The 15,190-nt window shown below is 35.5% G+C and overlaps 1 protein-coding gene across 4 annotated transcripts in view; it reads left to right on the top strand.

The window, feature by feature from the left end:
- GALNT13 (polypeptide N-acetylgalactosaminyltransferase 13) overlaps positions 1 to 15,190 on the top strand; it is a 557,828-nt gene that overhangs the window by 350,187 nt on the left and 192,451 nt on the right. For all 4 annotated transcript variants that reach the window (XM_060016781.1, XM_060016780.1, XM_060016782.1 and 1 more), the window contains one exon: positions 6,413 to 6,530. In XM_060016781.1, the coding sequence (XP_059872764.1) occupies positions 6,413 to 6,530 (118 nt within the window). The remainder of the gene's footprint in view (positions 1 to 6,412; positions 6,531 to 15,190) is intronic.

The raw sequence follows: 15,190 nt of genomic DNA, 5'->3' as shown, positions 1-15,190 counted from the left end.
AGTGGTATATTATACTCATGTCACAGATGTGAAACTAAAAGCTTGACTGAGATCTGATAGCCAGCAAGGGAAAGGAAGAGGAAGGGGGATCAATAAGCATCATAAAATAAATATTTAAACTGATAGAAGGAAAAACCTCTCTAGAACAATGCAATGGGAGTCAGAAGTGAAAAGAATTTAAGCAAGGAGGTTGGTAAATTGTGTTAAATGCTTTCAAAGGAAGAGGGCAGGGAAAGGCTGTTGAAGTTCATCATCAATGGGCCCTTTCAGAAAGAGGTTATTATAGAGATAGGAGCAAGATCCAGATTCTAGTGAGAAGGTCAAGAGGAGTTGAGGGAGCATGTTAGAAAGTATCCTTTCAATAAGGTCACCAGTGAAGGGAATAGAAAATATATGTCCCTGGTTTGAATGAGTAGTAGGATGGAGTGAAGATGTATTATGGTTTAGGGTAGAACTTAGATGAGCAGTTTTGTAAGCTCAAGGGGACAATCTAGAAATCAAACACATAAAACACAAATGTAATAGTCAATGAACAGGTAGCTGAAAGAGTACAGGCATAGCTCAGAGACTGTGGGTTTGGTTCCAGACCACTGCAATAAAGCAAATATCACAATAAAGCAAGTCACACAAATTTTTGGTTTCCTGGTGCATTTAAAAGTTATGTTTACATTATGCTGTAGTCTTTTAAGTGTGCAAAAGCATTGTATCTAAAAAATATACATACCTTAGGTAAAAAATACTTGCTAAAAAATGCTAACCATTATCTGAGCGTACAGTAAGTCATAATCTTTTGGTGGTGAAGGGTCTTGCCTCAGTGTTGATGCCTAATGACTGTGGGATTTTCATAAAATAAGCGACAGTAAAGATTACCCCATCAATTGACTCTTCCTTTCACAAATTATTTCTCTGTAGCATGCAATGTTGTTAGATAGTATTTTATCCATAGGACTTCTTTCAGAATTGGAGTCAGTCCTCTCAAATCCCGCCACTGCTATATCAACTAAATTTATGTAATATTCTAAATCCTTTGTTGTCATTTCCCAGTTTTCACAGACTCTTCACCAGGAGTAGATTCCAACTCAATAAACTGTTTCCTTTGCTCATTCATAAGAAGCAACTCCACATCTGTTAAAGGTTTGTTATGAGATTGCAGCAATTCAGTCACATCTTCAGGCTCTATCTCTAATTCTAGTTCTCTTGCTATTTCCACCACATCTGCAGTTACATCCTACAGTGAAGTCTTGAACCCCCCAAAGTCATCCTTGAAGGTTGGAATCAACTTCTTCCAAATTCCTATTAATGTTGATATTATGACCTCTTCCCATGAATCATGAATGTTCTTAATCGCATCTAGAAGGGTGAATCCTTTCCAGAGAGTTTTCAATTAACTTTGCCCAGATCCATCAGAGGAATCACTATCTATGGCAGCTATAGCCTAATGAAATGGGTTTCTTAAAGAATAAGAACTGAAAGTCAAAATTACTCCTTGATCCATGGGCTGCAGAATGGATGTTGTGTTAGCAGGCATGAAAACATCATTAATCTTGTTGTACCTCTCCATTAGAGCACTAAGGTGACCAGGTTCACCTTAGTAAGTCTCAACAGTGGGCTTAAAACATTCAGTAAACCATGTTGTAAAGAGATTTGCTATCATCCAGGCTCTGTTGTTCTATTTATAGTGCACAGGTGGAGTAGATGTAGCACATCTGGCCCTGGGATTTTCAGGATGGTAAATTAGCATTGGCTTCAACTTAAAGTCACCAGTTTCCTTAACCCCTAACAAGAGAGTCAGCCTATCCTTTGAAGCTTTGAAAGTCAGGCATTGACTTCTCCTCTCTAACTATGAAAGTCTTAAGATGGCATTTTCTTCCAATATAAGGCTGTCTCATCTACATTGAAAATCTGTGTTTTAGTGTAGGCAACTTCAATAATAGCTAGATTTCTGGATAATTTGCAGCTTGTACATCAGCACTTGCTGCTTCACCTTGCAGGTTTATGTTATAGAGACAACTTCTTTTCTTAAACCTAATAAACCAACCTCTTCTAGCTTTAGAAGCATTCTTCTGCAGCTTTCTCACCTCTCTCAGCCTTCATAGAATTAAAGAGAGTTAGGGCCTTGCACTAGATTAGGCTTGGGTTTAAGAGAATTTTGTAGCTGGTTTAATCTTCTTTTTTTTTTTTTTCTTTGCGGTACGCGGGCCTCTCACTGCTGTGGCCTCTCCAGTTGCAGAGCACAGGCTCCGGACACGCAGGCTCCGGACGCGCAGGCTCCGGACGCGCAGGCTCAGCGGCCATGGCTCACGGGCCCAGCCGCTCCACGGCATGTGGGATCTTCCTGGACCGGGGCACGAACCCGTGTCCCCTGCATCAGCAGGCGGACTCTCAACCACTGCGCCACCAGGGAAGCCCTGGTTTGATCTTCTATCCAGACCACTCAAACTTTCTCCATATCAGCAATAAGGCTGTTTTGCTTTCTTACCATTCATGTGTTCACTGGAGTAGCATTTTTAATTTCCTTCAAGAACTTGCCATTTGCATTCACAACTTGGCTGTTTGGCACAAGAGGCCTAGCTTTAGGCCTATTTCGATTTTCAACACGCCTTCCTCACTAAGCTTAATCATTTCTAGCTTTTGATTTAAAGTGAGAGATGTAGGACATTTTCTTTCACTTGAACACTTAGAGATCATCGCAGGATTATTAATTGGTCTCAGGGAATAGGGAGGCCCAAGGAAAAGAAGAGAGACAGGGGAACAGCCGGATGGTGTAGCAGTGAGGACACACACAACATTTATTGATTAGGTTCACTGTTTTATACGGGCGTGGTTCGTGGTGCACCTAACTACAGTAGTTAACAACGAAGATCACTGATCACAGATCAGCACAACAAATATAATAATAATTTAAAAGTTTGAAATAGTGTGGAATTACCAAAATGACACAGAGACATGAAGTAAGCAAATGCTTTGGGAAAAAGGATGCCGATAGACTTACTCAACTCAGAGTTGCCACAAACCTTCAATTTGTAAAATACACAATATCTGCAAATCTCAGTAAATCAAGGGGTAATAAAAACAAAAAAAGTATGCTTATAGTCAGAAAAGAGCTGGCTGAGGGCAAAAGGGTGAATGCTATCCCACAGTGAGAGGAAAGGAGACATTCTTTTCTCTGAGACAAGAGGAAGGAAGAGGCCCTGAGAAACATACACATATTAACGTAGAGATGGACAGAGGTTAGAGTTCATGATTGAGAGAGTTTAGATTTTATGCATTGCCTCAATCTTCAACTTATTGAGAATAGTCCAAAACCTTTGGAAAATATTCAGTTAAAAATGAGACAGGTGAACAAATAGAGGTAAAAGGATTGTTAGGTCTTTCTGGACTAGCAGAGGGTCAACAACATGGACTTGTAGCAGGACCAGATGACCTCAGCTTATTACTTTTTTAGTGATTCTCTAGGTCTTAGGAGCAGAGGTAGATGAGAAGGGTAAGTTTGCCCAGGAACCAATATTTATAAGAAGAGAATGGGGTCAGTCAGGCAAGGACAGAGAACCTAGGGTTCTCAGTTAGGTGTTCGCTGACATGGCAGGGTCTTGGAGAGGGGATGGGAGGAGGGAGGCAAACGATTTCTGCAGGGAGTTATTCTGTGAGAATACGGAGTAGCTAAGGAATGATAACCATCAATGAAGGATAAAAAGTGACTTCCATAGGATTGAAATAGGAGGGGTTAAAAAATTAAAAGGTGTGTTCAGAGAGGCAGAGTTCAACCTCTTGGATCTGAAGTGTTTTTAAATGATTTTGAAATCCAAAATGACAACACGTGTATGGGGAGCCAAAATTAATTGAAGGACACTTAAGATTTTGATTGAATGATTAACATCAGCAACAACAAGAAAGATGTATTACCCAGCCTTATTAACTATTTATACTGTACCAAGCACTGTGCCAAGTGCTTTAGTTCTATTAACTCAATTCATCTTCACCTACTTACTGTGTGGTAGGTAATATTTGCAGCCATTGGGCTGATGATATTTTCCCCAATAAAATTGATGGAATTGGTTGGTCCGACATTGCAGAGACACAACCTTAAAAAGACAATTTTAGCTAACTCAACTATAATCAAGGTTTTTAATTTTCTAGGTACCCTGAACACTTAAGGTCTGCACAGGAATATGTAAATAGTTCATGGGGGGACATTACAAAGCAGTTAACTTAGAACAGAACATGCTATACAACACTGTCTGTGTCTGTAGGTATTATTTAAGGCACCATCCCCGGACTGTTTGAGAGAGCTAACTGACATTGCAAATACACACAAAAAAATTCTCCCTAGGAACATCCATCTTCAGAAAATACAGGAATTTTTTGAGCAATTGTTTTTTAAGCTTTTGTTACTTTTCATCTAAAAGTAAAACTTATTTGAGTCATTTTTATGGTTAAGTATATAATTCATTGTAGCCATTTATAATATATTTCTCACATATTTGTAGGAATTATCACCAACTGTAAGACGAAAGTCAATACATGTATTTAAGTTAAATGCATTAGTTCCCGATTAGTAAATAGATAAGTGAACAGGCACTCTGATCGTTAAAAATGCATCCTTAACATTCTGAAGCACCTGGTTACATTATGATAGGGTAATTGCAGCAATTTCTGTTCCTCATTTCATTAGACTGTTCAGCACTGTAATACCTTATACAGTTATTTCCATGGAGTTCCAAAACCCCAATCAGGTGAGGGTCATGGCTACTCCATAATTACCATCTGCTTAGCTTTGTTAGTGTTTCTCTTTATTACTCGGTAGGTCAATGATACTGTTCTTGATAGGAACCCAGCAAGACCAAAAGTAATAAAACAGCTCAGACCAAGTGAGACTCTGCTACTCCAACTGATGGACAGTTAATTACCTGAGTATAAAACAGTGAGAGCACTGGGGGAAATAGAGAACTCTGTGATATGGTAGATATCCAAGTACAATATTATTTGGTAGTTTTTCAATGAACTACACTGTTCAGTTAGAGGACATGGTCATATCCGGTGGCAGAAGAGGATATAATTTTGAGAAAAATAGAACATTTGGTTTTCTAACAATCTCAAACTACCCTTGAATAACTCAGGGGTTAATCTGAGTATAATTTATAGTCAGCCCTTGGTATCCAAGGTTTCTCCACATCCGAGGATTCAACCAACCATGGGTTATGTAGTATTGTAGTAGTTACTGTTGAAAAACAACTGCATATAGTTGGACCCGAGCAGTTCAAATCCATGTTGTTCAAGGGTCAACTGTACCTGGATGAGCATTCCAAATCTAAGTTACTAGATCCGTTTCTCATCTTTAGCAGCACAGTAGACTCATCTGGGAACTTTATACAATATCAAAGATCTGGCCGCACTCCTGGCCAATTAAATCTAAACCTGCAGAGAGTGGCACCCAAGCATGGAAATGTATTCTTTAAAGGTGCTTCAGGTGCTGCTAATGTGCTACAAAGGTTGAAAACCTCTATTCAAAAATAATCATTGCTAGTATAGATTCATTTGTGAACAACTAGAACTTTCTTTTTCAGTTTCAATTCACACTGCTTATACAGAAAACTTGTGTGGTTCACACATTAACCACTGATTTTAATGAAACTTTTTAGATTAAAAATTAAAAATTATTCTTTTTGAAACTTAACACCTGACTTCTTACTTTCTATAGAGAAAGTTTGAATATGAGAACCAAAAGCATTTATTCCTAGTAAAAACTTTTGGATCTTGGCCAAATGTCCTTCTAAAACTGTGAATAGCATACAGGATTTATGTTTATCCATAGGGTTATATGATTCATTCTATCATTTTAACTGGGTAAACAGCTGTAAACAATTAGATATAAAGTTCTATGGTACTTATGTGACTATCATTAGATACTTATTGCCTATAAACATTTTACAGCATTTAATATTTTTCATATTTAAATAGGCTATAGATCTTTTCATAGAGAAACCACTTCCATACATTTCTAGAGTTCATATTCAAATAATTTATAATTAGGTGACAAAAGACAACTGGTAGTTTCATGACCAGTTCATCTCTTTAAGGATAGTGCTAAGAGCACTAACTTCTCTTCACTATGCCTTTCAGAAAGGATGTATATGCCTCTGTCTTAAATGGCCAGTGTTCCTTCCTTGTATCTGTTTGATCACCTGTAAGAAAAATATAGACTAATCTAAATTTAGTTTTACAGAAAGTGTGAAATAAAATGCTATTTATTAATTTTAAAATCTCTAACAACTTGGCTTTATGTTTCCAGTTTGAGATTTTTGAGTACTATTTTTTTAATTTAAAATGTCTCAAAAATATTTGCTGTAGTCTCATTAAACTCCACACATTGTTTTCAAAAGATATTCTTTTCTTTTTGTTTTTTTTCAACTAGGACCCCTACTATGGCTGGTGGCCTATTTTCTATTGACAGAAACTACTTTGAAGAGATAGGAACTTACGATGCAGGAATGGATATCTGGGGTGGAGAGAATCTTGAAATGTCTTTTAGGGTAATTGCATTTTACTTTATTTTTTGACTCTGAACATACTATGCTGTAGCATGCACATATAGACTCAGTAATTTACTGTCAAATCTTTTCTGTAAAGTGATACAAATTACTGATCAGTTGGTCATTTTCATACTTGTTTAGAAACTCTGCTAGAGTCTTTTTGCATGCAATATTTACTGTTAAATGGGAAATTAGAGGCATTTTTTAAGTTTTCAAAATAATTCTTTTATACATAATTCAAAGACACTAGGGCTTTTCTAAAAAGACAGGCTTTATTTTTTAATAAAGCATTATCCTATGAAATCACTTTGTGTTCTTGAACTGAAACTTGGAAGTGTTTATGATATCTGAATTTGCAAGTGCTACTTGAGGTTATTCTCAAATACCTTTAAGAATAACCTGTGGTCAAAGGAATTCTGGATAATTCAAGTAACATGATTTTTCACAATCATAGACATTATTGTTTGATAAATCAGTTTTAATAATGCAAATGCACTTATTAAATGGCCTTCCAAGTAAACAAAAATTAAGAATTAATCCCTCGTATAACCAATACTAGGAAGCATATGAATAATTTTGATATATTATTACATTCAAAAATTTTAAATACACACAAATGTTCCATCTTACTAAGAAACAATAAGGGCTAACATACTGTTTTTTTTCTTCAAACCACATTCAGTATCATTTTAAAAATGAGTCAAATTAATAATACTGTTGTTTTTTCTTCCCTATAATTTAACCTGAATGATTTGAAACACTATCGTTTTGCTGGCATTATTTGCACAACAAAATTATTAGAGTTTAGATATATTAATCTATGAAGTTCAAGAGTTATGCCTTTTAATTTCTTATTTAGAAAGTAAACTTTGTTTTTCACAAATATAAATATGTTTGATATTGTGTAAGCAAATGTCAAAATTTGAGAATAAGAATTACTTTGAATTTATATAATGTGGAATTTAATGGATCTTGGATAATCTGAATTATTTTAGAAGGACTAGGATGTCCTTCTTATACAACTTTTTGCCTATAAATCTTCCTAATAGTCCAATGTCTGAGAAGATCATTAGTTAATGAAATTTTATTCTTCCCATATTTGCTTATATACTCATAGTCAGACCGAGCTTGCCCCACAAGACTTAGTAGCATACTCAGGAATGTCTTCTTGTTATGAAGTACAGAATACATCTTTGCACAATCTTTGGGACATTTGGGGACCCAACTTTTTTACTCAGTGTAGTTCTCAAAGTACAGAATATAAGAACTGACAGTTTAAAAGGAAGAAGAAAAAAGAAAGAAGGAAAGGAGGGAGGGAGGGGGGAAGAAAGGAAAGATAGTATACTCAAGACCTTAAAAACAATTTTCTCTTACCCTTAGATTTAATGAAGAGAGTATTTATACATTCATTAACCAATATTCCTTGGATGCTATGCTGGAAATTCATAAGGAAAAAAAATCAACATAGCAATACTACTCTTACCTAGTGATCCTATTGCCCGTCTTTTTTTCCTTCTTTCCTAACATTCTTATTCACTTCTTTTCTGCTCACCTGTTAAGCTTGATTCTCTGCCACTAGGCTCCCCTTACTTTCCTCGCAGAGCTCCCAGATTAGATGGATGCTCTTCATCTAACTGACTGAAAGATGTGTCAGGGAGAAATGTATTAGGAAGGAATTTAGTGGAATAATATGACATGCCAGGAGACCATAATCAGGAAATACAACAGAGATATTAAGGTATCAGAAAGGGAGATTTGAAAATATGGTATGTGATGCAGATACCAGGTGAACAGAGTGAATGCAACTAGTGGCCAAAAGAATGATCAGATCACTAAATAATAACACAGGAGGTTTTCTGTGATTGGTTGTTTGAGATTATTAAGAGATAAAGTAGTCCTAAGTGACTGGTCTTTGATTTAGTTTCCGTATGCTATCAATAGAAACAAAATGTATATTTTGCTTTTTATTAGACTCTTGATTCATGTTTTACTTTACTTTTCTTTTTATGACATGAATATGTGTTAGCTTAATAGTTGATACCCTGGCTGAGGAAGATATTGAGTGAGAGAAAATGCTGGAACAGTACATTAGCAAAGGGAGGACACTGTCCTTTAGATTAATTTCATAACGAGATGTGTGACTTCAAGAAATGACAATATGTTGGAGATTTATAATTAGAAGATCTTTGTCTAATATCCAGCTTAATTATTTTACAACAAACTTATATTGAACATGTAGTATGTCCTTTACACTTTCCGGATCCTGAGACTGCCAAAGTGAAGAAGGCCTTATGCTTTTACTCTCAGGGAAGCGCATATCAAAGAAGAGATACATAGGTATCAGTGACAGTAAAATGTCATCATTTCTTTTGTAGATTTATGTATGAGGTTTTCTTGTCTCCATCATGTTAGTATAGACCAATTACTTAACCTCAACTGTGAAAAGGTGATTATAATAATAGTAAAGTTATAGTTATCTTATAGCTCTGGTCTATGTAGATTTGAGGATGAAAAACATAGAAATATTAAATTCCTGCAAAAAATTAGTACTCTGGCTGGCCTTATGGGAGTTTAAGCCAATTCAAAAGAATACACTTTGGGGGATTTATTTATAACAGTATCACTTGATCTTTGATTCCCAGAGTATTGTAAGTACTGACAGACCTTGAATATCTGATGAAAACTGTAGACCTCCCAAGAAAGAGGCATCCGTCTCCTACACACAGTAGGTTTGAACACAGTTTCAAAGGGTTGAAAAATCCCTTGAAGTCTCTGGATAAAAATTCTTGGCATAAAATAATAGTGACTTCTAATATTTATAGAGCTAGTAAATATAATAGTTGAAAATTGAACCCCAGCATTCTGTGACCAGTGGCCGTGCTGCTAATTACTGTACCACTACCTCCCCTGTAAAGGTCCATCCCTCCGTAACATGACAGCCCTGACAGCTGATGGTGTTATCAGGAGAGGGGTAGAAGCTAACATGCAAATGCAATCTTCCTGAACAATGCCGAGACGGTTGTCTCATCTAGTGACTTTATCATCTTCTTATATGCTTTAGCCTCTTATGGACAATACATGTCCCATAGCAGTGAGAATATGTACAAGTAGATCCTAATGCTCCTGAAAACTTAGTCTCAGATACAGTTCTCCACTCCTTTACACAACAATCATCAAAATAACATAAATTCCAAGATGTAAATGTAAATTTTAACTGATATTATTGATTTCCTACTCAATAGGTACAGGACATACAGTTGTGAACAAAGTAGACAAAACTGTGTGTCCTTATGGAACTTATATTTTAGTGAAGGAGACAGACAATAAACAAGAGAAGCAAAATACATTAATATATTAGTGATAGGGCTTCCCTGGTGGTGCAGTGGTTAAGAATCCGCCTGCCGATGCAGGGGACATGGGTTCGAGCCCTGGTCCAGGAAGATCCCATATGCCAGGGAGCAGCTAAGCCCATTTGCCACAACTACTGAGCCTGTGCTCTAGAGCCTGCACACTGCAACTACTGAAGGCTGTGAGCCACAACTACTGCAGCCCGTGCGCCCAGAGCCTGTGCTCCGCAACAAGAGAAGCCACCACAATGAGAAGCCCCCACTCGCCGCAGCTAGAGAAAGCCTGTGTACAGCAACAAAGACCCAACACAGCCAAAAATAAATAAATTTATTAAAAAATATATATATACTGGTGATAAGTGTTAAAGAGAAAAAACTAAGGAAGAGAAGAGGAATATGAAATGGTAGATCTTGGAAATTGTTAGGGGTTGAAATTTTATATAGGAAGAACTCAGAAATGAATATTCATATAAAATAGTTTATGACAAAATTAACCCAGTATAGTATGAATTTATCATCAAAGGTATCATCTATCTTTAGAAGTCCAATGCACTATCCATTGCACACAGAGCCATTTATCTATCTTTGAATAATATCCCTGATGTTATTAGTACTACCCAATAAGCATCACCACCTGAAATCCTTGCCTTGCATTAGGCAATAGCACAAAAGCATTATTTCCAAAAGCGCATAATATGTGAGATAATCTGTCACTGTAGAACCAACTGAGGTCGTTTAAAAGAGTCAGAAGGCAGCAAAAGACTCAGAAGAGTGTCCCACTGCCCTGAAGCATAGACTAGTGGTTACAAGAATGGTCTGGGAGGGAGACAGCCTGGGTTCAAGACCTAGCTCTAGCACTTATTAGCTGTGTGAATTTGGGTAAGGTAGCATGTCTCCTAAGCTCTAGTATGTTTGCATCTAGGCTTAACCATAGATAATCAAATGAGAGAATGTTCATGAAAAGCCCTTTAAAACCAGAATATGCAATACATATATAAAATACTGCTGCTCTAAGTGTTAGTCAATATGTGGTTCTAAATCTCTCCTGACCAGAAGGAGATTACATTTTAGAAAAAAACAAAGAACAACAACAACCACAACAAAAAAACTTTCTTTTTAGACTGCTGCAACATCCTCTGAGATAACCACTGACATTCTAAGAACTTACAGTGTAAAATGTTTACCTACACTCATAAAATGGCGTAAATAAAACAACTGAATTTAAAATAACCAGGAAAGTGTCATCTAGAGTTGGTGTGACAGGTACTGAATTTATTACATACACACACACACAAACCTAAGTCAATTTTTTAAACAGACAAAATATATATGAAAAAAGAGTTTCAAGACATTGGACAGTAAGTCATAAATGATGATGGTCTCTGAGAGATGGGAAACAAACAAGGAGGGGCCTTGAGTTGCCGTGGCTTTGAGATAGTGTCTAGTCTTCAGCAACATGAAGGGAGACTTAGCCAGATCCCAGTGGACTCCATGAGTTGAGGAAATGGGCCAGAGTGTCTGGAGAGCTCAAGGCAGCTAGAATTTAGTGGACAGAGTAATGGAGAGGAGAGAGCTGCACAAACAGAGAACTCATGAAATATGGAGTACTGAACAGTGCACATGTGTGAGAAGATGACCCAAGGTTGAGGAAGAAACTCATAAATCTTAGAGGTCTCACTGCCCCAGTGCTCACTTAGGACCAGCTATAATGCCTGTACCCTCCAACCAGACTGATTTGTGGAGCATGGTGTAGAGTAAATATTGGGAAACTACATAATATGCTTTGACATAGGCCATGCAACAAAAAGAAGTCAAAAGTAAGAGTAATAATATTTTGGACTGAATGAAAATGAGCATAAAGCATATCAAAGTTTGTGGTGCCACTAAAAGCAATACTTAGGGGGAATTTAGAGCACTAAATGTCTATATTAAAAGAAGAAAATATAAACGATCTAAAATCAATGACTTCAGCTTCTTCCTTTAGGGACTGGAAAAAAGGGAGGAGAGTAAATCCAAAGTATGTAAGAAAGGAAATAATAGAGATCAAAATAGAAATTATGAAATATAAAAGAGGAGAAGTTTAGATAAAAGTAAGTAAACCAAAAGCTGTTACCTTGAGAAGATCAATAAAACTGATAAATTTCTGACCACACTTAATAGGAAAAATAGAAGATACAAATTACCAACATTGGAAATGATAACAGTCACATCATTATGGATTCTACAGTTCTTTAAAGGATTAGAAAATTATATTATTTACAGTGTTATGTCAATAAACTTGGCAATTTTGATAAAATAGATAATTTCCTTAAACAATAAAAACTATCAGAGAAGAAGAAATAAATCAACCCAATAATCGTATATTCAGCAAAAAATAAATAAATAAATAAATTTGTAGTTTAAAGTTCCTTTTCACAGAGGAAACTCCATTGCCAGATGACCACACTGGTGGATTCTACCACACGTTTTGGGTGGAAATAAGAACAGTTCTATACAAAGTTTTAGAAAATTGAAGAGGAGATAATACGTCCTGACTCATTTTATGAGGTCAGCATTTTCAAAGAGCAGAACTTGACAGAGACATTACAAGAATTGAAAATGACACACCAATGTCCCTCATGAATATAGATCCAAAAATTCTAAATGAAACTTTAGTAAATCAATCTTCTCAATATGTAAAATGAATGTACATCATAACTAACTGAAGTTTATCCCAGGAAAGCAAGGCTGGTTTAACATACAAAAATCAATCAACTTAATTCACCAAATTAACAAACCAAAAAAAGAAAAATCAAACAACCATTGGAACAGATGCTGAAAAGTATTTGATGAAACCCAAATTCTATTCCTGATTAAAAAATAAAAAGTAAGTGAGAAAAAGCCCTGAGCAAACTAATTATAACAGGGAACTTCCTCAACCTAATAAAGGGCTTTTGTAAAAATCCTACATCATATTTCATGTTGAAAGACTGAATGTTTTCCCCATAAGATCAGGAAAAGATAAGGGCATTGGCGTTTACCTCTTCTACTTAACATTATGGTGGAGCTTGTAGGCAGTGGAATAAAGCGAGAAGAATAAACAAAACATTAGAAAGGAGAAAGTAAGCTGGTCATTACAGATGACATGATTGTCTAGAAAATTCAGCGGAATGTATTTTTAAAAAACTACTAAAACATTATCTTACCATGTTTACAGGATACAGGAATACTATAGTTGTTGTATTTTAAAATACTTGTAACAAACAATCAAAATTAAAATAAAAAGTCATTTAAAATAGAATCAAAAATATGAAATAGTGATAAATCTGACAAAAGATATGCAAAGACCTTTACTCTGAATACCACAATATATTGCTGAGGGAAATTAAAGAGGAACTACAAAAATGGAGAGATATATATACATTTATGATTTGGAAGACTCCATATGCTATTAAGATGTCACATATATGGACAACTAATTTAAAAGAAATAGGCAAAGGCTATTAAGTGGAAACAGGATAGTATTTTTAATAAATAGTACTGGAACAACTGGATATCCATGTGGAAAAAGTATCTAAAATGCATACCTCACACTATATAAAAAGTTAACTTAAAAGTAAAACCTAAAATTATAAAATTCTAAAGAAAATATAGGAGAAAAATTTTTGTGACCTTTGATTAGGCAACCCATAAAGGTAGAAATCAATAAACTGGACTTCATCAAAATGAAAAAAATTTGCTCTACAAAGCCACTGTTAAGAGATTGAAAGGACAAGTCACTGACAGGAAGAAATTGTTAGTAAATAATATATCTGATAATGGACTTGTATCCAAAAAAACCCAAAGGTTCTCAAAACTCAGTAATAAAGCAACCCAAGGAAAAATAGCTCACAGATTTGAAGAGACACTTTACTAAGGAAGGCAGATAGATGGCAAATAACCACGTGAGAAAATCTTTAACATTATTCTTTATTAGAGAAATGAAATTAAAATAATGAGATAACACTACACATCTATCAGAATGGCTAAAATTAAAAAAGAACATGTTGGTGAGGATGTAGAAGAGCACATACAATTGAGGTGGGAATGGTACAATGGTACAATAACTCTGGAAAATAATTTTACTATTTCTTAAACAGCTCCTAGGTATTTCCCCAAGGGAAAGGAAAACATGTCCATACAAAGAGACGTACAGTAATTTTCAGAGTAGCCTTATTTGGAACAGCCAAAATCCAGAAGCAATGCAAATCTCCATCAAAGGTGAATAAGCTATGATTTATCCATACATGGAATTCTAGTCAGAAAAGTGAGTGAACTATTGATACACCCTAGAACATTGTGAATCTTGAATAATTGCGACTGAATGAAACAAACCAGACAAAAGGATAACATACGAGTCCATTTACGTAAAATTTTAGAAACTGTAAACTAACCTGTGAATGGCAGGAAGCAGATAAATTGTCTAGGGGCTGGAGATTGGGGTGGGAGAGAAGAGCTGGAGGGAAGGATTACAAAGGGTCATGAAAACTTTGGGGGCTAACGGAGATATGCATTATCTTGATTGTGGGGATGGCCTCACAGATTTCACATATGCCAAAATTTATCAAATGGTACAATTTAAATATATGCAGTCCGATGTATATTAATTATACTTCAGTAAAGCTATTATTAAAACATGCACACACACACACACACACACACACACAGAGGCATCTTCCAAAGAGAAACAAATGAAGGAAAATTGTAATTGATGGTAACTAGTCAGCTGTAGACCTCTATAGTTTAGGGGAGATTCTCATTATATCTTAGCCCGTTTTCTTTTATTTATTTATTTATTTTTTAACATCTTTATTGGAGTATACCGGTTTCTTTTAAATACTCTAGATATGATTCTAACAATCTACTTCTCAGGACAGCTATGTGGATTAAATAAGACAATACTTATTGAATTTTTTATAAACTGTACCGTACTGTGGACATTTTAATTTTATTATTATAATTACCCTTAAAAAGTAAGCTGTTTTGTCAACAACCAATAGTTTAATTAACAAGGTGGAATTTACTTTAAATACCCCAATTTTCTTTCCTTCCAAGTCACTCTGTAAGCAGCAATATATTTATCTGAAGAACATAACCAAGTGAAATGTTTCATGATGTGAAATCCATTTATTTCCAAATTGCACAAGCAATGAAGTAGAAAAGAGAGTTGACATAATAAATAATGGAAAAATGAAAGGCAGAAGTTTTCATTGAACAGAATAGCATGGTAAATGAGGTGAAAATGTTTGTAGACTTTTTGGGGATTGTGGTACCCAGGCTTTTCAAAGTATTAAA

The sequence above is a fragment of the Delphinus delphis genome, chromosome 7 (assembly GCF_949987515.2).
Source record: "Delphinus delphis chromosome 7, mDelDel1.2, whole genome shotgun sequence".
Lineage (NCBI taxonomy): Eukaryota > Metazoa > Chordata > Mammalia > Artiodactyla > Delphinidae > Delphinus > Delphinus delphis.
Note: the sequence above shows the minus strand (reverse complement) of the source record. Positions and strands in the feature narration are given on the sequence as shown.